At 39.7% G+C, this 27,242-nt stretch overlaps 1 protein-coding gene across 1 annotated transcript; it reads left to right on the plus strand.

The window, feature by feature from the left end:
* Positions 1-1,723: 1,723 nt before the first annotated feature.
* Positions 1,724-23,278, plus strand: LOC142013936 (mannosylglucosyl-3-phosphoglycerate phosphatase-like). Its single transcript, XM_074995958.1, has 8 exons — positions 1,724-1,914; positions 12,571-12,722; positions 15,352-15,932; positions 19,277-19,424; positions 20,856-21,021; positions 22,266-22,413; positions 22,947-23,130; positions 23,238-23,278. The coding sequence occupies exons 1-8, from the start codon at positions 1,724-1,726 to the stop codon at positions 23,276-23,278; spliced, it is 1,611 nt and encodes a 536-aa protein (XP_074852059.1).
* The last annotated feature ends 3,964 nt before the right edge of the window (positions 23,279-27,242 follow it).

Raw genomic sequence — 27,242 nt, forward strand, 5'->3', positions numbered from 1 at the left:
GCGCTGTCATAAGAGAGGAGAAAAGCAGACATTATGTGTACATTCTATCAGTAGATCTCCACCTTGCATTGTTTTAGATGTTTGTATGTCCCCATCACATTGCTTTAACCATTCTGCCGTTTTCAAGAGGTTAACATTTCCTGTTTTCACAGCTTCTGTTACTGACTACACAGTTATAAAATGTTGACTTTCATCCTGTTTTCATTCTTCATATTCCTTTTTCAAATCTTGATATATCCTCTGCTCCTCAGTTTCAGTGGCTGGCCTCCTCTCAGCTAGAGGCCAGCTGTTGTCAGCCCAGGCACCACCAGCCTCACTAATTCCACTACAGCCTCCAGCTTAGTCCAGCTAACTCAGCTAGTTTCACCCAGCCAGACCTCAGCCCACACAGCAAAAACTCCACTCAACTGAACTCCCTCAGTTCCTTATAAAGCCTAACTTTGCTTCTGCTGGCCAGATGCCAGTTAGTTCAGCCATCTTCCAGGTGTGAAACATAACTGTTCGGCATTCTCTCTCGTCTTGCAGGTGATGGGGGAATCGCTCCATCACAGTCACATTTAATATTTTAATGTGATATTTTTAAGTGGTTTCATGTATTCATGCCTGATTCTCAATACTCCTGAGTAATGTTAACCTGATTTAACTTTCATCCAAGAGTAATAAATAACCTGTTCCACCTTTGCTGTTAGTACTAACAGCAGCCTGCTGAGGCAACAAGTTTCATTGTATAAAATATCACTGAGATCTCAGCAGTCTGGTTACACATGTGCTGACTAAAGGGGCAATTTTTTGCATGAACTGTTTATTCAATATGCAGTGCAACTTTGGGTCAGCTGAAAATAATTGCGAGTTTGGATCGAAATCAACTAAAAATTTAGTTGGGAAAAAAGAAAAAATAAATTTGAAAAGGTCAGACTGTTTTGTTTTGCCATTTCTGAGACAAAATGAGTTGACATTTTGTTTAGAACTGACGTTTCAGTTAAAAAGTTAGCTAAATGTATTTTTTTAAAAAAAGAGGGTTAAAACACTCCACAACTAAACATAAAATCAGCCTGTTTTGGGGTGAAAGAAACATTTTATTTAATTCAAAATTAATATTTCCAAATTTGGCTTCAGTGAAGAAAAAAATGAAAAATTGCCATTCTGGTTTGACCTGCAATGCAATTTTTTGGTTTCTTCGTTGTTATTGTTTAACCTCTGTACCAAAAATCCAAAACATAATAAAAACAAAAATGAAAAACCCAACAAAAAACAATCCTATTCTTTGTATTTTAATGCTGACTCCAGTGTTTTGAGTGGAGAGGCAGGAGTGGGAACACTAAACCATCTCTTATTTGACGGTAGACAAGTATAGCTTCTTGTCAAGCCACCAAGGTTTGGGGAGGGTTACTTACTTCCTCTGATCTCTGAGTAGTGTTGTGCAGGGCCCTTTAGTTCTTGGCCCCTATTATTGTGTGTGAAATAGGGGAAGGATAACAGTGTCTGTGTGAGTTGCCACTCCTAGGACTTGGCTGAATGTGGGAGCGAAAGGGAATCTTTGAGGATGCCACCCTGAAATGTTCATGGCTTCCTTGCTAAAACACCAGGGGTTCTGTAAGAGCCACAGCAGCTTCTCCCCCACCTCCCACCAGACCACATGAATCTAGCAGGCTTGGCTCACCCCTCCCCCACCCCTCTGGGAGTGGGTGCTCAGGCGCCATCTTGTCCTTCTGGGGAAGTGGGGATGGAGCCTTCATTGCCTCAGGAGCAGGGCTGCTCCCTCTTTTCTGCTGCAGCTGGGCCTGGGGACCACGACAACCCCAGCTGCTGCCCAGTGCTCCTAGATGACAAACAGAGTGACCTAGTCATCCTCCACTTCAATGATGTGTATGAGGTGGAGTCCAGGCAGGAGGAGCCGGTAGGCGGTGCAGCCAGGTAGGAGCCACTCCTGTCCCAGCCCAGATACTTAAGATATGTGTGTGGGAGGGGAATCACAATACTCATTATTACCCTCCTGGTGTGGGGGGTGGGGAATGCCCCTTCCCTCCTGTGGTGTGTGAGGGCAAGGCACAGCTGCCCAGGATCACAGGGCATGGGCAAGTTTGAGAGCTGAAGGAAGGCAGCCCTCATAAGGCCGTAGTTCCATCTCTCTGCCACATGGGTTTTGTGGTACCTCATGAGCAAGTCTATAGCTGGCCTCTTTACCTGTCCTGTTGTGGCTTCTTCTATTGGTCTCAGCAGGGTAAGAGTAGGTGAGAGGAGGAGGCAGTAGCTGCAGGGCTGTCTTCTTCGTACAGGCCCTGGTTTATGCCACTAGTTCCAGCATCCCAGTAAAACTACAGTACCACACACATCTCAGTAACTCTCCCAGGCAGTACACCACTAGCACTCAGGCCCCCCACCCCCTCAAACTCCTCATTCATCCTTCTACCTCAGCCACTTCCTGCATATTCCTGTCTACCCTCCAGACAGCACCCAGACACATGAGATCCTAACTTCTAGCCCAGATACTCTAGCACCCGTGAACTACAACAATCTCAGTACCTTTCAGGCACTCCAGTACTCAGTGACCCACTCCCAGTGTACCTTCCTGCCCCACCCATCTAATGCACACCCCAGACACCCTTGTCTTCTCAGACAACCAGAAGCCCACCTTCCCACAGCTGTCCAGTTTTGTGCTACTCCACATGTGACTTCTGCCACTTCTTATGGCACAGTGTAGCCTGTAAACTGAAGCTTACAGCTATTAGCGAATAAGTTAATTAAATAATTTGCACAAGATGTCACACAGAACTACACAAAGTTTGGCAGCTGTGAGGGGTGGTGAAAGCCAAGGAAATATCCATTCCCTTCCCCCTGTCTTTCTGTGATATGAGTTGCAAAGAATATCCCTTGTGATATCTCTTTTGATACCAGGAAAGTTGGGGAACTTAGGAAATAAGTCTGTTTGCAATGCCCTGCCCTCCTCCATATTGACAGACAACATTTGTGGGAGAGGTGTACTAAAAAGGAGGTGTACTTTATTCATAGCCCTTCCCACAGTTCAGGAAACTGCACCTGTACTCCCCCATCTATAGTCCACCAACAACATCCAGCCCAGACAACTTGCTTGTCAGCCATCACCTCTCTTGGGTAGAGATCCTGGTCTCCTTACCTCTCCAGGGTGCACAGCTCCCTACATAGGATATTCCCAGCAAGTCAGATAGCTTAAACAGATGAGTGTCTGCACTTAGCTTTTTCTTTGAATGGCCTAATGGTTACAGCATAACCATTCTTCAGATGAAACATTACAGAAAAGACATTTGTAAAAAGTTTTGTAAAAACATTTGTAAAAAGAAAACATTTATAAATCTTACAGGTAAGCTAAACATCTCACCAGAGGTCTTTCCTTTCCTGCAACTCCAAACTTGAGCTCCAGTAGGTGTCAGTTATTCAAAAGCAACAATGAGGTTTTCTCTGTGTTTACAAGCTTATAAACGTGTCAGATTCAGAATCACAATTCCAGGTATGTAACAGCAACGAAGGGTCCTGTGGCACATTATAGACTAACAGAAAAATTTTGAGCATGAGCTTTCGTGAGCGCAGACTCACTTCATCAGATGCTGGTCATGGAAATCTGCAGGGCCAGGTACAAATAAGCCAGAGCAAGGCTGGGGATAACAAGGTTAGCTCAGTCAGGAAGGCTGAGGCTTACTACCAGCAGTTGATCTGAAGGTGTGAACACCAAGGGAGGGGAAGCTGCTTTTGTATTTAGCCAGCCATTCACAGTCTTTGTTTAATCCTGAGCTGAGGGCGTTGAATTTGCAGATGAATTGTAGCTCAGAAATTTCTCTTTGGAGTCTGGTCCTGAAATGTCTTTGCTGCAGGATAGCTACTTTTGAGTCTGCTACTGCGTGGCCCGGGAGACTGAAGTGCTCTCCTACGGGTTTTTGTATGTTGCCATTTCTGATATCCGATTTGTGTGTGTTTATTCTTTTACATAGAGACTGTCCAGTTTGTCCAATGTATATAGCAGAGGGGCATTGCTGGCACATGATGGCATAAATTATATTGGTAGATGTGCAGCTGAATGAACCCACGATGGTGTGGCTGATCTGGTTAGGTCCTGTACTGGTGTTGCTGGTGTGTAGATATGTGGGCAGAGCTGGCAACGAGGTTTGTTGCATGGATGGGTCCCTGAGTTAGAGTGACTGTGGTGCGGTGTATAGTTGCTGGTTAGGATTTGCTTTAGGTTGGCAGGTTGTCTGTGCGCAAGGACTGGTCTGCCTCCCAAGGCCTGTGAAAGTGGGGGATCATTGTCCAGGATGGATTGTAAATCCCTGATGATGCGCTGTAGAGGTTTTAGCTGAGGACTGTAGGTGATGGCTAGTGGTGTTCGGTTGGTTTCTCTCTTGGGCTTGTCCTGTAGTAAGAGGCTTACAAAAACCGTAGGAGAGCACTTCAATCTCCCAGGCCATGCAGTAGCAGACTCAAAAGTAGCTATCTTACAACAAAAATATTTCAAGACCAGACTCCAAAGAGAAATTGCTGAGCTACAATTCATCTGCAAATTCGACACCCTCAGCTCAGGATTAAACAAAGACTGTGAATGGCTGGCTAAATACAAAAGCAGCTTCCCCTCCCTTGGTGTTCACACCTCCAGATCAACTGCTGGTAGTAAGCCTCAGCCTTCCTGACTGAGCTAACCTTGTTATCCCCAGCCTTGCTCTGGCTTATTTATACCTGGCCCTGCAGATTTCCATGACCAGCATCTGATGAAGTGAGTCTGCGCTCACGAAAGCTCATGCTCAAAACTTTTCTGTTAGTCTATAAGGTGCCACAGGAGCCTTCGTTGCTGTTACAGATCCAGACTAACACGGCTACACCTCCAATACTTAATTCCAGTTATGGTCAGTCTTTTTCTGTACCAAGTTGGGCATTTGATCCTGGCTTTATGTAAGAACAATGGCTCACTCTTCAGGCTTCAGAAAATTGGGTATTTGCATAACCAAAGGTGGGGAACTTGCATTCTGTTCCCCAAGATATTCCCCAGGAAAACTGCTTAACACATTTTGGTCCGAGATTCCTTTCTCTTCTGGCTTATTGTTCAGTATGGACCTTTGAACCCCCAGGTATCACACCTTTCACACCTCCCTCTTTGAAATGTTATAGATAATCCAGGTCCCAATAATACATAAACCCTTCCTTTGATAAAATGTAACAGTGTGTGCTAATTTGAGTTTTGTTTGAAAAACAGGCAGTTTGCAGAAGAGGTCAATTGCTGGGATGGGGAAGGGAACTAACAGCTGAGTTAGAACAATGGAGTTGGGTGATAATACCTCCAGCATTTAGACCTGTATAAGCATGCTTGAAGAAGAGCAGGGAGCCTGAAGGAAGGTACAAATAGGTGGGATTGGTAGCTGCTACAGTATCCTTTCCCTGAAGCAAATGGGGAAGCTAGTGACTAAAATATGAAATACAATAAAATGTGGTAGTGGGCTCTTGTTAAGGCCTGAAGGGATTCACAGGAGGACCACCTAATGATACTGTCGCACACTCCACTTTTGGATATTGAGAAAGGTAGGTGCCAGGCATCATTCCCTCCCTCCCTCTACCCCTATTTTGCCTAGAAGACTCTGCCCCTTCCCCTCTGCCCTAGGACCTTCCCACTATCTCTCTTTCCTCTCTGTTCACCCATTCCAAACAAGTCCCTGAACCCAAATGTAGCAGATGACATTTTCTGGGAAAAACACTCTTCTAAAATTTTTTTCTAAAGAAAAGGAAGCAGGTTTTCCCCTGCATGCCAGATTGTGAACACTGGACATGCAAAAGGCACCTAATTAGAAGCACTAAATTTGAGAATAGAAAATGTCAATCACAGTTTGATATACCCTGAAGTTTGTCAGAGATTTATCTGCAAAAACTTTATAGTAAGGGCAAATCAGTTATCCCTCTGGAATACAACATTAAGTATTATGGAATACATGATGCCACCCTTCTTGTTTGCTTTTTATTCATCAGTATTTCAAAGATGATTTTATACTTTAAATATATTCTCAAGCTTTCATAAATTAGTCATTTAAGATTACCACATAGTAATACAATATGAAAATACACATCTCATAGAGCTGGAAGGGACCTCAAGAGGTCATTGAATCCAATCCCCTGCCTTCTTGGCAGGCCCAAGCACCCTCCCTGTACCCCACTCAAATCTATTTGCCCTAGATCCCTAAATGGCCCCTTTATGGATGGAGCTCATAACCCTGGGTTTAGCAGGCCAATGCTCAAACCACTGAGCTATCCTTCTCCCTATATTTAAGCTCACTGAAACAAAGACATTATTTAAAATTAATCAATTAGAGCTGTTTAGTTTGTTCATCACAAAATTAATTGCTTTCAGAAAAAAGGAACACCAATTTAGTTGTGTGATTTTCATAACAAGACATGTTTATGAAAGTTAACTAAATGTTTATATTAAAATATGCTTCCAAATATTTCAGGCATATCAAAAGATTTTATATCTGAGTAAGGTACTGGTTTTTGTGGCAGGTTCCCTTAAAACTAGTTTATCAAATAGCTGGACAAATGAGTTTCCCTTTTACTTCTGACTATCTGGAAGAAAAGGAATTGTCTGTTTAAGGGCTCTCTTCAACGGGGGCGAGGGGTGTGAAAGGAGAGAAGGGATGGATGGAAAGGACAAGAAGACTTTGGAAGCAAGTATTTGTGCTATTCTAATTAAAATATGTATTTTAGATAAAGGAGGCAATAATGCATAACTGTTCTTGCCAGTAAATTCAGGGTTGGCACATGCCAGTTAAATGGTTTAATTACCACTTAATGGGTCTTTCACAGGTTCAGAGATATGCAAATAGGTCTGGCTAATTGGAAGGCTTTTCACTTTTAAGTTAACAGATCCATTTCAGGGAAAAAGTCACCATTCTGCAAGCTGCAACAGTCTGCTGCAGCAGCCTTCAGGAACATTCAGAATAGGGATAGAAAACAGGTGGGGTTGAGAGCTAAGACCCAGGGAAGGAATTGCCATCCTTACCTCTTATAGCCACTGCTCATGTGGGATACCACCAGAAAGAGTATGAGAACAGGGAAGTGCCCCCACCTTTCATTCCTCCAATCCCATTGTAATAACAGAAGAGGATGAAACCATGGAAACTGACCATACACCACTGTCTCCATTACTAGGAAAGGGACAGGAAGCCAAGATTTAAACCAAGGTTCCCGGTTTGGACAAACAGATACAGAAATCATAAAGAACCGCATGCAACTACAGAATCTGAGAGAATTTACAATTGCAGTGTATATGACCCATTATGACGGCACCCAGTGGTGATAGTATTGTTAGAGCTGCAGTCTGAAAAGGGGCATCAGTTCCTGTTTTACTCTAAAAGAAGGCAGCTGATTGTATGAAATTTCAGTTAGTTTTTATGTAGAGTTTCCTCTGTAGTTTTTGTTTGATTTTTCTTTTTTACTTTCAGTTGGTAGTTCTTGAAATTGGGTTCTGTCTGAAATTTGTCCTTGGGAATCCAACCTTTCGTTGTTGACTGATGCAGTTTGAAAAGTATTGTCTAGCAAGCCTAAATTAGGCTCAGAGGTAAATCCTGGTTAGATGTCGTGCAGTGTGTAATTCTTTGGTGTTTTAAAATTTGTATGTAGGGCCATTTTCATTGTTATTCATTGTAGCTGAATGTTAATATGTTAGCATAGATATATAAACAATGTAATACGCTGGCATATAAACACTTGTGTGCCAGTTCATACGTGAAATTTTCTCTGTCAGAGAAAAATGTCTCCAACTTTTTGGTCAGGTTTTTATGCTACAGAGTTGAAGAGTTTTATGTGCTGCTGTGCACAACAGAGTAAGAGTTGTGAGCAGTGGCTGGCAAATTAATATGTTTTCTATGAGGAGTTGCATTTCTTCCCTGAGTCAAGTTCACCTCCAGCCTGTTTCAACTAAGCCACAAACCTCACTTAAATATTAAATCCTAGGAATTAATGTACAGAAAAATTCATTATGAAGCAGTTATGATTACTGCACACATAACACAGCTGACATGCTCACACAAAAGGAAGACTGAAAAAGTGAGCCAACTAACCAGGACCTTACTATTACCAGTCAAACAATTATAAGACACTAAAGATCATGCACCAAAATCTTAATGCAACCCTCTCTGAATGCTGGCCTTCCATCAACATTTTCACACGCACCAAGCAACAAACTATTCTCCAACGGTATTGGGAGGGATAGTTCAGTAAATGGTTACATGGATGAAGGTGGGCTAGAATAGGAGAGTCAAGGTTATGGTGCTTGGTCTCTAGTATAAGGTAGATGTGTGATAATGTGTAAGGCGTATGCTTGTAAATAAAAGACAGCATGCAGCATTAGTATTTTTTAGAATAACTGAAAAGCACAAATGCAAACCAAGGTTAAAATAACGATTTCAATCTAGGTGTCTTGCCTGCTGATTTAAAACACGATTAAAATTGGTGTGTTAAATACTTTAATTTAAATCAATCCTATCTGTTTGAAAATCTGGCCATATTTGTGTGAAATAGTTAAGGTAATTATGAAAATCTTTCATATGCACTTTTTGCATTTGACTATTACACCGGTATGTTTGTTGCATTTTATTTGTCAAACTGTTTAAGACTAGAAAGAATTGTCAGAAATCCTAGAACAAATTACATTTGTGAATTAGGCAACAAAATTAAGACAAAATTCACTATAAAAGCTGAAGGCAATCCATATTGGAAGACTAATTTAAACTACTCATACATGTCCTTGGCTTCTGATGTGTGTCCTAAAACCTCTCAGGAAAAATTTAATTGAATTGCTTTATGTGTTGCGGTAGTCAAAAATACAAAGATGTTATGATATAAGAAGAACAGGCTGTGGGGCATGTGCCAACGTGGAAACAATTCAAGCTGTTTTAGCATGATAGAAGACCAGTATCTAGTGAAGATTCTGACCATGCTGTTTCAATTATTTCCAGTTATTAACTCATATTCTATACAAGTTGGGCTGAGATGGTAATTGTTTTTAGTGGACTCTTCTGTCTTTCCACCCATATGAAGTGTTTAGGTGTTTAGTGAGGTGTTGCTATGTGTGCTATCTGCTGAGGTGGTTTAAATTTTTTCTTTTGGAAATTATTGTGGCTGCTGGCTGGGAGATGGATGAGAACATGAACAAGAGAAGTGGATTGTGGCAGCAAGTGTATTGTTTTGAACCTTAGAAGCAGCAGTATGGAGACAGTAAATGAAAAGTTTTAATTGTGTACATTGAACTTCTTATTTTTCCTCCTTTTTTCTGTTAATTCAGTTTAGACAGCTAAAATGCTGAGATTGAAGCAAATAGGTTAATAAGATTATGATGAATGATGATCATGAATTCTATGGAGGAGACACATCCCCAAGAATTGTTTTTCTGACAATGGATAAAATGTCTTTGCTCTTTTTTTGTAAGAAAGCAGCTTAATTTTTTAATGACTACTGGATTCAGAAATTGAAGATGGCTGGTAGAAAGACAAGACCCTGCAAAGATTCAAAACATCTAGCACATCCATATATTAAAACAAGTTTTAAAATCCTGCATACAGATATTGCGGTGTTGTCAATAGCTCCTGCTATTGTCCTGTCTAGATTGAGCTAAAGTATGGATTTTTTTCCAGACTATAGGACTTTCTCCTTTAAAATGTAAGTTTGAATGATAGTTTCAAGGCAAAGAAAAGGTGGTTAATTTCAAATGTTTTGTTTATTCGTATATTCTTCCTCATTTTTAAATCTTCATCTTCACGTTATCTTTCTGCCATTTATTGTTACCTTTTATTTCCTTATTGTTTGCTTTCTATGTTACTTCTGTTCCTCTATTTTCATCTTTCCCTTGTTTTCCTATTCTAATTTTACTCTCCTTCTTGCTTTCTTTTTGTCCTGCCCCTTTCTCATCTCACCTTTTCCACACACTTCCTGATCTATATTTCCTTTATTTTTCCAGACGAAGTGGATATGCTCTTTGGTTGTTTTCTTGTCTACAGCAAGAGAGAATTTGAAGGATAGTTTTGGGAGTAAGATGTTTGCTGTGCAAGTAAGATAGAATTCAATCATCTTTTCCTTGCAGAGGAGCTAAAGCTGGTAATATTATGAAACATCACCCTGAAGAATTCATGATGAGCTGATTTTGACCAAAATACTTATTATCCTACTGTGGGGAATTCAAAGATATCATAAAGGATGCATAGCCGTAGTTATTGTCACCTGTTCTGGGACCAGGAAAAGCCAGTGCTAGGAAGAGGCATTGCTAGAGAAAGTTACAGCAGTAACTTCATGCAGGCAGATGTTCTAGTTTGCATGAGAATTGAGACAGGAGAAAGCTCATTGGAAATCCAAGGGGCAGACCCCTATGTTCCTGCCAAAGTGCACTGAGCAGAACTCATGTGCCTGATGCCTTTGAAGATCTAACCTGAAGCAGTAACACAAAGAATTAACGCATTGTCAGCCGGTGTAATGACTCTGTATGTCAGACACAAACAGGAATATATACTTTTGTATAGGTCTCACTGTAATTTCGCAGGACTGATTAAATTAAATATACCAAGGGCGAATATAAACCAATCTCCTAACTTTAATAAAAAAGGAATGTACAGTACTGGTAAGTGTTAAATGTGTGGGTCAGGATATTATACTCATCAACTAGAAGTATTTCAAGTGACTTGAACATATTAAGCAGACATCTGTTTAACGTATTCAGGCCCCATGGGAAAGTACTTAGAATCTATTAAATTTGAGAAGTTAGTCTGAATGTTTAAAGGACAGGATAAAAAACCAGATGATGATCCAGGACATGAAGTACCCATGCCTTTCTGAGTGCCTCCATGTATGAATTTGAAAAATCAGCTGTCAAGGAAGCACAAAGAATGTTGGAGGGCTACTTGAAAAGACATGATTGAAACGTGAAGCTGGGAGACAGTACTTTGCAAGGTAGTAGTAGAATGTGCTGGCATTATCAAATTTGATGTCTATTTAAAGGACAGCAGAAAGAATCAGATCAATTCTGTTTTCTTTGGGAATGAATCGTAAGTTACACAAAGGTATTATCTTTGTTATTGGGCCCAAATCGGTTCTTAGCATGCAGACTTTGACTAATGTGTGGGTCACAGACTTGAGTTTAATGAAGGGAAGAGGAACAGAACAGCTCAGGAATACATAAAAGTATATGCGTAGAACACCGTAGGAAAAAGAATTCAAATAACTAAAGTTCCTGTGATAACTTCATAAGACATACTGCTTTATATATTTTTCCATAAAAGATATCTAATTGTATCCCTTACCAAATATGAGGTCTTTCCCAGACAAGTGAAGACCCGCAGCCTTCTACCTAGGCTAAGCTTTCAAACTGGAATAACATCTTTAGGATTTGAGATCTCCACTTAAAATGGACGATCACACTAACATGAGTCCCTTTGCACTGAAGCAGACTTTATAGCTTCTGAGTGCCATCTCCAATACATTCTGGCCAATCACAACCCCCTCTCCTGATTTAAAATGGCCTCTCACCACTGCAGGCAAACTCTACCCAGAAATTTTCCTATAGGAAAAACATGTTAGTTCAGGGCAAAGGAAACTAACTAGAGGAAAGGAGAAACTGACTCTGTAAAGCATACTCTTCAATAGATTTCTGCTTCTCTTTTTTTCTAGTGATTTAGGATTTGTCAAATACAAACTTGCACAGGTTTGTTTTTACATTCCTTTGTATTTTAATGTAATGATGACTATGAAAATGACACAAAATAGTTGCTATAGAATGAACACTCTCAGCATACAGAATATTGTTGAATAATATTACGTATTCTAGCATTCAACTTCAGATTTAAGGGTAACGCTACCTCAGATATGACTAGTCATGCAACCCTTCGATACTGAGCCTTTTTTGCCACTGTATTTGCCATTCCTGCCTTTTTTTTCCCCTTTACTGTGCAGAATCAATATACTTGAAAGCAATCTTTATTGTCAATCAGCTTCAGGAAGTGCTGTTCTCAGAAGGATTGGCATAGAGCACTGGTTAAGTGATTTAATGGCAGCAACATCTGCTTTAATGGAATATTCCAGTAATCTGTACATGTTTTAAATATGAGGAAGATAAAAGTAATATGGAAGAAATGAAGGAAAGGGCTAGAAATATGTGTTTACAACATAAAACGGGGGAGAAGGCTGAAAGACAAGAACAATATTAGAAAAGAAGAGGCTGGACATGCAGGAGTGTAAGTTGAAATGAAGAACATAGGAAAGATGTTGTTTATTACTTGTGTTAACATAGTGCCAAGAGAGAAATACTTTTGCTATTTTCTGCTTCCAGCTTCTCCTAGTTTCTTTTCCCCACTTTTGGTTCAGAGACTCCCCGACTTCTATAAAATCTGAAAGAATGGACTGAACACTCCCTCACTTTAATTTTGTGTCTAAATGTATTTTTTAGTTGACTTTGGTGCCAGACTCTAGGGCAGAATTAATTCCTCCCAGAAAAGGAAGCTACAAGGTTGGTTCAACAGCACTAAGTATCTAATAAAGCAAGCTGAAAGTTGTATTATTATTATTATTTTTTTTTGGTAGATTTGCTACAGCTATAAAAAAATTCAGTTCTCTGAATCCGCTTATATTATTTAGTGGAGACTGCTTAAATCCATCAGCTTTAAGTTCAATAACAAAAGGAAAACACATGATTCCTATATTAAATGCAATGGGAGTACACTTTGCAGTCTTTGGTAAGTAAATGTTATTCACAGATTAAGTTCATAATATCTGTGCTATGTTAGTTTATTTACAGCTACCGTTTCTATGGTCACCCACAGTTAGATTGTAAACTCTATAGTGATCAGGAGACTAAGGCTTTGTCTACACAACACAGCTTTTAGCAAAAAGGGTTAGTGAGAGAAATGTATAAAGCAATTACTTACTCTTCATTATATTTGGTTATTCAAACAATGCAAGCTTGATGCCTCTCTTTTCTGATGCAAATGTATTTGAGTGGAAGAGCAAGTTAGGCTAGTCTTTTTGTTTCTGATTTTTGGTCACTGCTTTGCAAAGTGCAAAAGTCACTCAGCTGGTAGTGAAAATTCTGTATCACTACCTTTGTGTTTTTCTAATCTTCTGATTCTAAATGTGTAGTGTACATTTGTACAGCATGACATAGACCATAGCACTAGGTAAAGGACTGTATTTTCAAAAACTGCAATGGGTATGTTTATAAAAAACTTATATTTGTGAGTGTTAACAGGCGCTTATGCATGAAATTATCTCCTTTTGCACATTAATAGACTTTGTTCCAGGATTGTGGGCTTTTGTACTTTAACATTTGGACTGTTGTCTGTTTGGCATACAGAATTGTTTGGTAGAATGCACAATAGATGTAGCGGTCTGTGTGGGGGGTTTGCCCCCACCAGGGAGGGAAAAGGCATGACACTCCGCTAAATTCTCAGCAGTCATAAGCTCAGTGCCTTCCAGCAGGGCTGAGTAATAGCTTATCAGCCTAGGGGCAGGGAGGGACAGCAGTTAGTAAGCTCAGTGTCTTCCAGGAGGGCTGAGAAACACTGGACACAAGCCCTGGCCCTGGGGCAAGGTGGGGCTGCAGTTAATAAGCTCAGCACTGACTAACTGCTGAGCACACACAAGCACTATATGAGTTATTTGCCCTGAGCAGGGCATGGCAGTAGTCTGTGGAGGGCTCAGCTCCCTTTTACCAGGGCTGAGCAAGCAACCAGTACACAGGTGGCTTCCCTGAAGCAGGGTGGAGTGGCAGCACATCACCAAGACGCTGTGGGTTGGGAGAGGCAGAGAGCTACTTCTCCAGGGGCTAGAGTAGTGGGGCACAGGTCTACCCACTCCACTGTGCCTCAGCTCAGGCTCCTAACCGCCACTCACAACAGTGGCTGGTCAGTGGGGATCCAGGACGCAACACACCAACATGGGCTCTGGTGGACTGTTCTCCAGGTTGCTTCCTACCTCTACTTTCATTTGCATGCGGTCCTACTCCAGGTCCTCCAGGAGATCAGGTAGGTCTGTGTCTTCTGGGTCAGGAGCTGTGGGCAGGTCTGGCCACTTGGGCATGTCCACATAGTTGGGTTAGTGGACTGGAGGCAGAATTGTAGGTTGGGCAGGTCCTGGACCTCTGGGTAGCAGGCAGGTCCGCAGGCTCAGGTAGGTCCTGGCCCTCTGGATAGCTGGCAGCTGGTAGGCTCAGGGAGGTTCTGGTCCTCTGAGTATGGGGTTTGCAGTGAACCAGAGGGCCCACGTAGATCCGGGAACTCTGGCGAGCAGGCCAGCAACTGGCCTGGCTGCACCTCTGGGGTTGGTCAGAGTGGCTGGCCAACCAGTTTAGCCAGTCTGTGTGTGGGCTCTTCAGCTCTTATTTTCAGGAGCCCACCAGTGGTCTCTGCTTTGCTTGGAGGCCCAGGCCCCAGATTTCCCAGAAAAGGTGTGCCACGTCTGAGAATACTTTTGGAAAAGCAGACGTGTTCTGTCACCATCTCTGTGAACGTCGTTCTACGAGGAAGAAGGGATGGCTTGAAAAAGGAGGTTTTTCTAAAATTTGGTGCTGTGTAGACAGGCCACATTTTGGAAAAGCCCCTCCCGGCATAAAAGTGGAAAAGGATATGCAAATTGTGCATCACAATTTGCGTATCTTTTTCCGACATTTCTTTGTAGTTTAGACATAGTGTCTTTGTGGGGCAGGGCACAGGTGCTCTGGGCCCACCCATGAAGGCCTCAGGGATGCTCCCCCTGCTTCTGAGTCAGGAGAAGGCCTTTGTACCTCACTACAGGGCTCCTGAAAGACACATTCAAGACCACAAATAATAGTTCCAAGACTTAATCCACTGATTTATATAATCCTGGCTGTACCAAGAGTTCCTCTGAAATACGCCTAATTATTTACACCACCTTTGTAATTTCTGGTAGCTTCTAGCATGGTACCAGAAAGCACCTTTTTCTTTCTTCCCTTACCTTTCAAAGGTCAATGATAACAAACTGAGAGACACAGCTTTATTTTTCTCTCAGGAATCTTGCCCTGGGTATTACATATGATTTTTTTCCCAGCCATAAATGTTGGGCTTGGTAAAATTTAGCTAATCGATGAATAAAAAGAAGTAGATGCATAAAATGGATATTTTGAGGAAAACATTTTGCAATCTTTTACTACAATATAAAACTGGGATACCACAGAAGTAAATGGAATGACTAACATTTTCACTGATGTAAAAAAGAGGAATTTGAAGAAAAAAAGCTTTTATAACTCAAATGCTATTAAAAATGACACATAAAATCTAAAATTATCTCATACGACTACCTGTTTTTGTTAACCTTAACAAACTGTTGTCTGATTTTTTCTATTGTTAGGAAACCATGAATTTGATTTTGGCGTTGATGTTTTGGAAGATTATATACAACAAATGAAATTTCCATGGTTCCTCAGCAATGTATATGACAGATTTACCTCTGAACCACTAGGCCATGGCACAATAAAAAAAGTATTTAAATGGAATAATATGAAAATTGGTTTAATGGGATTAGTAGAAGAAGACTGGCTGGATACCTTGGCTACCATTAACAAATCAAAACTAAACTACATAGATTATGTCAAAGCAGCTAATCAAATATCAGCAGACCTTAAAGCAGAGGGAGCAGAATTTATAATTGCTATGACACACATGAAATGGATTAATGACATCAAACTTGCCCAGAACGCAAAAGGTATAGATCTAGTTCTGGGTGGCCATGACCATGATTATGGAATCAAAAAGGTGAATGGAACGTGGATTGTCAAAAGTGGGTCTGATTTCAGGTATTTCTCACAAATAAATATAAGGAAGTTTGGTGCATCATTTCACTATACGTTTCAGAGAATTGAAATTTTGAGGAGCCTGGAAGAAGATTTTTCCATAAAATCAGTGGTGGATGATTATATTCAAAACCTGCAGGTAGGAACGACTTCCTTAAATATTTTGTTCTAGAAAAATAAGATAACATCTGTTGTTTTAAGTGACCAGACTGCTAACAATGGGCCAAATTCTGATCTCTGTTATATAAATCTGATTAACCACTATCTGTTCAATGGAGTAACACAATATTTACTCAGTACAAATACAAATTAAGTTGATTTTGCAAACAAATAAAAGAACTTGTTTTATTTCAGGTCTACCAAAAACTGACAGGCCCATAAAGATTTAAACTGAGGGCAAAATTGCTTTCTGAGGTAATTACACCACCTTCAGTGGAATTATACCAAATGAAATTTGGCCCATTATATTTTAATGGCTAGAGATATTTTTTTAAATGGAAAGTTAAACTTTCAAGTAGCTCATCCAATTAGTGAATTGCTTTTAGAAGACACCACCTTATCTAACTTAGAGACCAAGTATAAGGACAGGAGCCTCAGAACAACAGATAATTTTATCCATATTTTCATCTACAGTAAATATAGTCCCTGGAAAATATAGTAAAGATCTCATGGCAAGAAAGAATACCATCAAAGTTCCTCTCTCAGTGAATCTGAAGATTTGCAGTGTGTGTGTATATATATATATTGCAATTGCAATGTGAATTTGTATTAATATATAGAATCCTCCATTCTATGAGCACTGAAGACATTTCAATGGAAAGCCATTGGCCTTAATTAAGAATTTCCTTTCTTTTATTATTACAACTGTTGTCTATTATTTGTATTATTGTTACACCTGGGAACTTAAAGCTTTATGTTTAAATACATATAAACTAGTGACTTACAGTAAACTCTTTGATATCTGGTATCCATGGGACCAGGAGTTTGCCAGATAATCAAACATTCTGGATAATAGAGAGTTCAGTACTCACACTGGGTAGGAGAACAGAGGACCCTGCCGGCTGCACTAACATGCAGCAGGGGCAGACGCAGGCAATGCGGAGCAGGATCCCCACCCTACCCCCTGCGGGTCAGGGCATTGCTCATGCTCTGTACACAAACCCCAGCTCTGACTCCCTGTACTTTTCTTCCTGGCTCTGTGCTGGGTTGTAGGAGAGCCATGGGCTGGGGCCGGGGCCTGGGCCTGGGCAGGAGGAGGCTGCAGCTGCCATCTGCCATCTCCCATCCCCAAGGCTCCGAAAAACCCTGCAAGGCAGAGCTCCTCGAGAGTGGGGGGTGTGGCTGGCTCAAGAGTGGGCCCCTGGCACTCAGCTTTCCCCTTTAAGAGTAGGCAACTTGCTGTGGAGCCCATGCTGGAAGCAGGCAGGCATTCTGTTCAGAGGAGAGAGGTACTGCCTGTTGTATATTTAAACTATAAGCTAACTACACAATTAATGGGGCTAGATTAAGCATGTCTGTTTTTAATTTCTTTCGGGAACAGGATGGCAAAATGTGAGGTTTGTCAGTGACTATCTAAGGCTATGTTTACACTAGCCCCAAACTTCAAAATGGCCATGCAAATGGCCATTTCGAAGTTTACTAATGAAGTGCTGAAATACATATTCAGTGCCTCATTAGCAGGCGGGTGGCCACGGCACTTTGAAATTGATGCGGCTCACCGCTGTGCGGCTCATCCAGACGGGGCTCCTTTTTGAAAGGACCCCGCCTACTTCAAAGTTCCCTTATTCCTATGAGCAGATGGGAATAAGGGGACTTCGAAGTAGGCGGGGTCCTTTCGAAAAGGAGCCCCGTCTGGATGAGCCACGTGGCGGCGAGCCACATCAATTTTGAAGTGCTGCGGCCACCCGCATGCTCATGAGGGGCTGAATACGTATTTCAGTGCTTCATTAGTAAACTTCGAAATGGCCATTTGCATGGCCATTTCAAAGTTTGGGGCTAGTGTAGACACGGCCTAAATATCCTTCTAGGAGAGTCACTTCCAACTTAGCCAATGAAATTTTACTGCTGCCAACTTATTATGGTGTACCTTGTAGCTGCTGCCAGGGGACCAGGATGGAGAGAGCGCAGGAGTCTGCTGCCTGTGAGTGTAGCCTGGAAGCTCCTCTGCTTTCTCCCCGCCACCCTAACCAGAGCCACTCGGTTCTGAGTTATGCCGGTTAGCTGAGAGGGCCAGTTACTCACATACCGGTGAAACAAGAGTTTACTGTACATAGTACCTTTCCACTGAGAATAAAATGCTTTTGACAAAATATAAAAATGCAAAATAAATCCTTTCATATGCAATACTGATAGTGTTTACAGTGCGTGGTGGCTTCCTGCACAATATTCTTTAGTCCTTATAGGAGGGTGCATCTATGAACTACTGTAGTCTACAATCCTAAAGGGAATATAATTCACAACGAAATTTTAATTGGATAGTTTGTATCTGTTGGAGTACCAAAAATTAGCACACATTATATGGTGATTTTGAAACTGTTTGTACTCAGATTGACTCTAAAATTGTCTGTAATCCCAGGATGACAATCTATCATTAGCTTCTCTGTGCTAGGAAAAGTATTCATTTCTGACTATGAGTGTTAATGAGTTCTTTTGAACTTGTGATGCATATGGCTATCTGAAGGAGCAGTCAAGAACAAACTGTTGTTCAGAGACATGTTTCAGAAAATGTGGTTTATACTGCAGACCAGATTTCTTGATCTCTACTCATGTTTGCTGATCATTATCTACATTCTTTGTGTGTATATATTATAACAGGGTTTCTGAAACTTCATGGCACCACAACACCCTTCACACAACAAAAATTACTATGTGACCCCCGGAGTTGGGAGGGGGGGACCAATGACTGAGCCCACCCAAGTCCTGCTGCAGGGGGTTGTCAAAAGCTGCTAAAGGGCTTGTGTGCTGGGCAAGGGCCATGTAACCTTAGTCCTCCTGCCAGGGCTGAAGCCACTGGGCTTCAGCTTCAGCCCTGGGAAGTGGGGCTTTGGCTTCACCTCTGGGCGGCAGGGCATGGGCATTGGCTTTGGCCAGGGCCCTAGCAAATCTTACCACCAGTCTTGGCAAACACTGCAATATAGCAATAAATGACAGAATGAGATATCTTCTACCTCGTCACATTCAAAAGAAATATACCTTTTTAATAGACCTTTGCAGCATGTTAAATTCTCATTAGTGTAGATGCAGAATGAAAGCCAGGTGGAGTTGGAATTATTGCTATTTGTTCATTGTAAAACCTTTAGTTCATCTATTCAGATAGCAGAGAATGAGACAAGACCATATTCTTCTTCAGTGTTTTGGCTTCCTTTTTTTTCCTGCTCAAAAATGTTAATATTTTTAAAATGTAATTATGTATTATTATTATTATTATTAATAATAATAATAATAATAATAATAAAGTCTGCTATAAACCTTTCTTTTTCTTAGCCTCTTTTAGAAGAAGTTCTTTGTCCAATTGACACAGAATTAGATGGCCGTGTTTCTACTGTAAGAAGAGCAGAGAGCAACCTGGGAAATCTGATAACTAATGCAATGTTAGAAGCTACCCATGCTGATGTGGCATTACTTAATTCAGGTTGTCCTTTTACAAAACATTTAATATAATCCAAATATTTGGTATGGTTTAACTTACGTTTATTTGTTAACTATGGGAGCAATGTTTGGAATATTTTTATTTACTTAGGCGTCCTGAGCCATGCATCTGAGTAAGAGTACATCAAGAAGTGAAGGGAATTGAAAAGGTCAAATGAGTTACTTTAATCTGACAAAAACCCCTGGGAAAATCAGGAACTAGTGAATTTGTAGAGGAAAATACATTAAAGTAAACTTGATTGGTTGATAAACAGTGTGAAAATTATAACATATTAAAAATATTAGGGTCTCATAAAAGTAAGCAAGTAAAGTAACAGGCTGATTTTGTAAAGGAGAGGTAGCTGTGTTAGTCTGTACTCCAACAAAACAAAGCAACAGAAAGGTAGCACTTTAAAGACTAACAGAATGGTCTTATTTTTAAATGGAACATAATATTTGTTGTTACCAGCACGGTTTTTCAGTTTAAAATGAAGATTCATCCTCCAGACATATGTTGCAAATTCATGTGCAGAACTTGCATGTGTGAGTAATCCCATTGGTGCACGTATTTTCACAAGCAGGGTCTAAAATATGCTTATTTCTATTCTGCTTTTTGTCTTGCTGACCTTTTTCTTTTTAAAAGAGAATATTGCCAGCATAGTTCTTCAGTGTAGAATCTGGCTTTCCCTTAGGTCTTGCTCAGTGTTTAGTTTGAAGGGGAAATGTTGAATGCTCCTTTTTTTAATTCTAAAATTTAATTCTTTATATGGTTTTAAAATTCAAAGTTTGATCATGCTAGCTGGAGTCCTTTTTGTCAGTTTTGTTTCTTCATGTAAGAAGGAAATTATTTGTTATGGTTTTTCATTTTTAAAAAGGCAAGTACTGTTGTGAGGAAGGTTTTTGTTAATTTAATATTGAGATTATTGTTCCAGAAAAAATTATCTTTTCGGCAGAGAAGGAAAATTAAAATTAAAACTTTCAGACCAAAAGATTTTGGAAAATTAAGAATATAAATGGAATTTTTGTGGAAACTGTTTTGTAAGCTTAGCTAATGTAGCCACCCCCTACAATATAGATGTAAAGCACTTTGTGTTTCCCTGAGAATTAAGTCTACAATCTGCCAAGACTTCCACATATGCTTAATTTTATGCAGTGTGAACAATCCCATTGAAGTCACTAAAATTAGCATACGTTCTTAGATTTTTTTAAATCAATAGGACTATTAACAGTACATAAAGTTAGGCAAGTGTTTAAGTCTTTGCCGTACTGGGGCCCTTGACATTACTTAAATAATCATTATTCACAATAGAACTTTCTCATCAACACAACAGACCTTAGAACTTGTCTCACTTGTTTTAGAGAATCAGACTATTTACCCTTGGTAAAAAAGATCCAGGGAGTTTCTTTTCTTCTTTTCTTTTTCCAATGGCTGTAGGTACCCTTCGTTCAAACCATATTCATCCTGCAGGAGATTTTACTATGCACGATCTTTTAACTATCCTTCCCATTGTGGACCCAATTCTAGTAGTCAGAATTACAGGAAGGCAATTGTTGGAAGCTCTTGAAAATGGAGTCTACAGGTATCCAGATCTTGATGGAAGGTATATAGAATATTTATCCAATACCCTTTTTCTATGAAAATGCCAGTTGTTCCATATACATGTGGAAATTCTCTTTGCTGATCTTAGGAGAAGCCACTTTAATGCTAGCATACAAACGCTCCAGTTAATGATCATGATAAAGTCACAAGCCTATAATATAACTGCAGTGAGCATGTTAAAACAGCACTCTAGACAAGACACTATATCATAACTTATAAGTACAAACATAAAACCTATCGATACAGATAAATCTTTGTCACACACAATGTATGAAAAGCTATGTAAAAGAAATGCGATTTGTTGCCACTAACTTACTGTTTGTAGTGAAAATAACAAAAGTAAGGATACTTGTACAGTTCTGGCTAGTAAGTATTAAATTCCAGAATTAATTTGATTTCACAGAAGAATTTCTTGGGCTATATTAATTAAGTGAATCAGTATGACCAGTTAGAATTTAGCAACTGGGCCAAAAGTTCAGTTTGGCTCTTAAAAATGGAATCTGGAAACCATTGTGACTGTGGTGCAAGAATTGGAGAATTCAGAACTTTTACTCTAATTCTCAAGACTAGATGATTAACCCTGGGACTTATGAACTAATGGTAAGAAAAGAAAAAGCTGCCTTTCAGCATGGTATTTCATAGAGTAACTTTGGAAACACAGTATCAGAAACATACTTCAAACACTGAATTAATTAGTGTGAGTTTATATGGCAGTTGACTGAAGTGTATGGCTTCATCTACACTACCCATCTCTTTTGGAAGAGGCATATAAGTGCAGCCGATCAAAAATGCAAATAAGATGCAGATTTAAATATCTCATACCTCATTTGCATACTCCCGTGGGATCTCACTTCTGAAAGGGGCTGCTTTTGAAACACAAACAGCCATACAGATGGGGGTCCTTTGAAAGGAAACCCAGATTTTGAAAGCACCCTTCTTCCCATTTTTTTTCAGGAAGAACGGTGCCTTCAAAAGTGGGGCTTGCTTTTTGAAGGAGCCCCATCTACAAGGGTATTTAGCATTTAAAAAGCAGCACTTTCGACATGGCGGGTGGTCAGTATTATGCAAATAAGGTGCTGAATATTCATATCACTGCTTCATTAGCATTTTCGATCCACTGCATTTACATGCACATTCCAAAAGGGAGGGGCAGTGTAGACTCATTCTACTTGTTTAGAAGGCTGGAAGTGTCAGTGATTTGGCTGGTTCTTCTTTGCAAAAAAGGGTCTATTTTTTAATATCCAGGTTTCCTCAAGTAGCAGGAATGGAATTTGGATTTGATCCAAGTGCAGAACCAGGGCACCGAATTATAAGAGACTCTGTAAAGATTCAAGGAGAATATCTCAAGAAAAACAAAGTCTATCTACTTGCCATTAAAGAGTATTTAGCTAATGTAAGCTCTAATGTGTTTAAAATTTTTTAATGATTTTCATGCTTGAAGAGTGTTTTTATTAAATACTGTCTTATGTTAATGGCTTACTTATGACAGTGTAGAAGACTGCAGTTTGACTCCATTCTATATGCTGTTCCCTCCCTGTTTCTATCTTTATTTCTTATACAAATTTCTTATTTCTTATACAAATTTCTGTAATTCTTCACTCCTCCTCCCATTCCTTGCAAAATATTAGAGCTGATTTCTGAGCATGCTTTAAATGGTGAATTATGCATATGCAAATATTGTGTCTTCATCCAGTAGCCCAAATTATTGTGCTTCTATGTAAAATTTATATGGGTATTCATTCTGGAGGTTGCTTGAAAGTCTGTCTCCTAACATTCAATCTTACTCTTTTAATAAATACAGTATTTTTAATCAAATCAATTTATTCTAACAAACTTTTATAGGTATAATTATAGTGGTTTAGAAATAGGCAATTAAGTGCTCATATTTTAAAATATTCTTAATTAGATTTAATTATTACTTTTCAGGGGAAGGATGGCTATGTAATGTTTCAGAATTGTCCAAGGATGTTTGATACAGAAACTGCGCAGACGCTTTCCACAGCTGTTATTAATCACTTTGAATCTATCAAGATTGTTCATGGCATCAAAAAGTGCATCTCAGGTCATCGAATGAGTTTAATTACCAAGTCCAAATCAGCATCACTAACAGGTAAATTAAAATATATAATTTGAGCCACAATCCTTGCTGTGGACTTTAGGCACCAGGGCAATACCAATACATATATTTGTTGCTAAATTTCCAACTTTGTTATGCAGCATTTAGTGATTTACCAAACAATAATGTCTTCATTCACTAAAGGGTAGCAATTAGGGCATATGGTCCATTGTGAGGGGATGGGAATGAACGCTTTGAACACTTTCTCCAAGAGGGCTGTCTTCTACCAAGGGAGAGGTAGCAGGATACACAGCAGAGTAGAGAGATTTCTGAAGGGATAGAGAAGGACCATAACAGACTTCAGACGACTTCCATTGCCTAAATTAGTGTGAAATTCTGGTCTCCAGTAAGAGGAGTTAACATGAAGGAACAACATAAAGCTTTGGGGAACAAAATCCATGGTAGATACCAGGAGTCATAGCCTTCTATACAACATCCATTTAATCCAACCCGCTCCCGTATCTCAAGGATTTTCGTAGTTTGTAGGCCTACTGACACTCACAATTCTTCCCTCTGTGGCGTTCAAATCCATGGCATCATATACATACCTTCTGTAGTAGCTTTCTGTAGGATGAGTAGCAATCTCTTCCTGCTCACCCATGCAGCAGTTGCAGAAATTATATTGTCTTTAGTGTTTTCCATGATCAAAGAGAGACAGATTGGATTTAGCCTGAAATAAATCACTCAGTAAATACAAAAAGATCTAGTCATCCATACCGCCTTTCATTTTAAACTTTGTGAATTAAGGCCCAGTTCATCAAATCTATTAAGTGGCTAATTCCCATTTGATCTAAGTCTAGTGACTCCATGCACCTCCTGGGGAAGAAGAATGAAGGATTGTTGTAGCAAACATATTTATTTGGTAGTATAAAATGAAAAATTACAAAGAAAACTGGAAATTCCAAGCAGTCCAACTTCAAGATCTTGATGTATAGTGACTTTTGGAGCAAAATAATAACTTTATTTGAATCCTTTGGTGGGGGTAAGGATAGATCTAACAATGTATCAGTGAAGTTACAATATCTATTTTTTCATATTAATGATTTAAGAAATAGCTCTAAATAAGTGAATATTTAACAACAATGAAGGTTGGAATGAAGGATTGCCAGGAACAACCACTGAATAATTTAGGTGAGAATATTGGAAAGAGGGACTTGTTTCTTTCCAATTTTGAGTGGTGATCTGGTCTGACTTGTAGTGCCTGGTATAAGTAGCATCCTCCATACAGCTAGAAAGGTTTAAACAATCTTTGAAAACTTGAGAAAATGTTAAGGATTTTTTACATTTGCAGAGGAAATTGGTGTTCCCTGTTTTTTTTTCCCCAAAGAAAGAGCAGATACATCAGGGAAACTATAAGAAATTATGGTTTGATACTGCATAAATTCTACGTACACTTTATGCATATAGAATATGGATGTTATGCTACAAGTAGATTAAAATTAATAGAAGCATTCACTTGTACTTAATGTATACTTTCATTCTGATATCAGAATATTAAGTTCCATTCTATTTATCCACAGCAAATGTTACTATGCAGACTCCTTAGGTCACCCCTGTCCTTCTCTTTTTTAAGCTTACTGCTTTTTCATTATTGCAATATTTAGTGTTTTTATTACAGAGTTTGAAAGTAACTTTTCAACTAGACTACACAGTCAGACCATCAAGACTTGCAGGAGTATTTTGAGCTCTCATTTATTCCTTCCTGATGAAATGTCTGTCATATGGCTTGGGGGTCAATCAACAAATATTGGCTCCATGGAACTAATCCAGGGTTCATTTCATCAGCTACTGATGGAATATCTCTTATCACTCATTATAAATGTATACTTTTTACTTCAGCACTCTGGCATCTGCTGCTCTCACTAACACTGATACACTTAGGACTATCATAAACTTCTTCATTGTCATACACTTCCACAACCAATGGGAGTTTGGGATTTGTACTTCTAAATTACCTAGGTAGTTCTGAAAATCCCACCCATCATTTTGTCCTTCATCATGATTTTTAGTTTTTTAGTGTCTTTCTGTTCCCAATGAATCTTAGACAAAAGTTGCCTTTTAAAACAATATTAATTATGTGTCTGAAGGAAGGGATAATTTTTTAGAGACATCTTCAATTAATTCCGCTACAACTTGTAGACTTTCTCTTCCAGATGTTTGTACATCTGTTCAGTAACTTCAATAGGATGAAATATTAAATTCCTCTTACCCCCCTTAACAGTAAAAAGACATGAAGTTAAAATATCAGAGAGAAACCTAAAAGGTATAATTCCCTTCTGGGAATTTCACCCAGTCAGTAGAATCCTGTCGGTAATCCAAGAAGCTTTCCATTAAAATATACCTTTCCTTAAATCAAAGACTTGCAGAATCCTGAAAGAATGGCACTATTTATTGTACAATTCATCCATGCACTCAAAGTGTCTCCATCCAAAACTAAGTTAAGGGATTCTCTAACAATCTCTGTCATAAGTCTTCTTCAGTTTTCCCTATTGTCAGGAAACCAGAATTTTCGTTATTGGCACATCATAGTTTACAACATGATATTTCAGAGCAGATTTTCATTCAGAACTTTCAGAATTCATAGACAGGAAATTCAGAACTTTTTTGTGACGTGGGATATGCTTTAGACAGATTTCTTTGCAGCAGGTAGAATGTCAAGAATACTTCAGTCTCTTCCAAATGACAGTCTTGACATTCTATGGTTAAGCAGTCTGCTACATGTTTTTTGTCCAGATCATCTAATCCTGAGAATTTTGTGGAAATGAAGGTAAGTGGAGTTTAAAATATCCTCTTAGCTCTAAATTTGGCATATGCACCTGTGATTTGTAAGTCAAAAAACGTGAACAATTTTCTAAAAAGTCTGACTCCAAAATCCATGCACTATTTCAATATTCCCATTTGGAATGCTGCTGAACTAATTTCTAACCCTAAACTGCACAAAGCATCTGTACATTATAATTGGGAGTTCTGTCTTGGATAATACAGGAGAAGCTAAGTCAAAACCCAAGTACTGTATACTCTATACAGGAACATGAGCAAAAAACCTACAGTTAGCAATCAACAAGTTAAGAATCAAGATTACATTACTTTGACCAGAAACCTGAATTTTTACAAGAGTGTTTGTTAATGTCTCTTCTTGGATTCACAGTTACCAACTCAGATTCATGCTCCAAAACTAAACCTCATCATCATCATCAACCACAAGCTCAGTGCCTGTTGGTGTCTGATACCTCTCTATTTCCTTCCATCTTTCCCTGTCCATTGTGGAGTAGCTTATTTTCTGAAGACTAGCCCTGCGGCAATCTACTCTATCACCTACCCATTCTCTGTGGGGTCTGCCTCTCCTATTCGAACCGTCCATAATGCTCAATACCAGGGTCTTGATTTTTCGTTCGTCGTCCATTCTGCGGATATGTCCAAATAGCTGTAACTTGCATTGTATAACCTTCTGCAGTAGGTTCTATTTCAGCTGTATCTTCCTATGTTAGTTGTCATTTTCTTTTGGTAGCCAACTTATGAACCCAACCCCGATCGCTTGATTGGTGTCATGGACCTTGTTTATCTGGGTGACATCTGAGCTGTCCTCTTTTATCATTTAGTTGTACTTGCATCAGATTTCCTTTGTGTTGTTGTTTCATGGTCAGTGCATTGTCACTCATCTGAACAACCCTCCTCCCTTATCCAGGCTTGGGACTGGCATGGAACCCCCAGAGGCTTCATGGAGGAGTTAAATCTAAACCTCTTATCTTCTAATCCCAGAGCTCCCTTTTCCTCCTGTTGCTTGGCCTTCCTTCTCTTGTGGTCTCAGTGGGCCTGCTTTTTCCTTTGCACCATCTTGGTGATAAAAAGGAGAGAAAACCTGGGCATATCCCCCTGTTGTGGGCATAAAGGTGGCACAGTTGGCTCTCTAATCAGTCTTTCCCATGATCCCTGTCATAACAGCTGCATTGGGTGCCAAGAAGAGGCATGATTTCAACATGCTGTACTCAGCCTATCTGCAGCTGGGAGCTATTACCAGCTGTGCATGCAGAGCAGCCTCCAGATTGCTCTACTTGGATCCAGGACAGAGAATCATGGAACTATGACCTGAAAGGCTCCCTTTTGCT

Source organism: Carettochelys insculpta, chromosome 5 (genome assembly GCF_033958435.1).
Source record: "Carettochelys insculpta isolate YL-2023 chromosome 5, ASM3395843v1, whole genome shotgun sequence".
Lineage (NCBI taxonomy): Eukaryota > Metazoa > Chordata > Testudines > Carettochelyidae > Carettochelys > Carettochelys insculpta.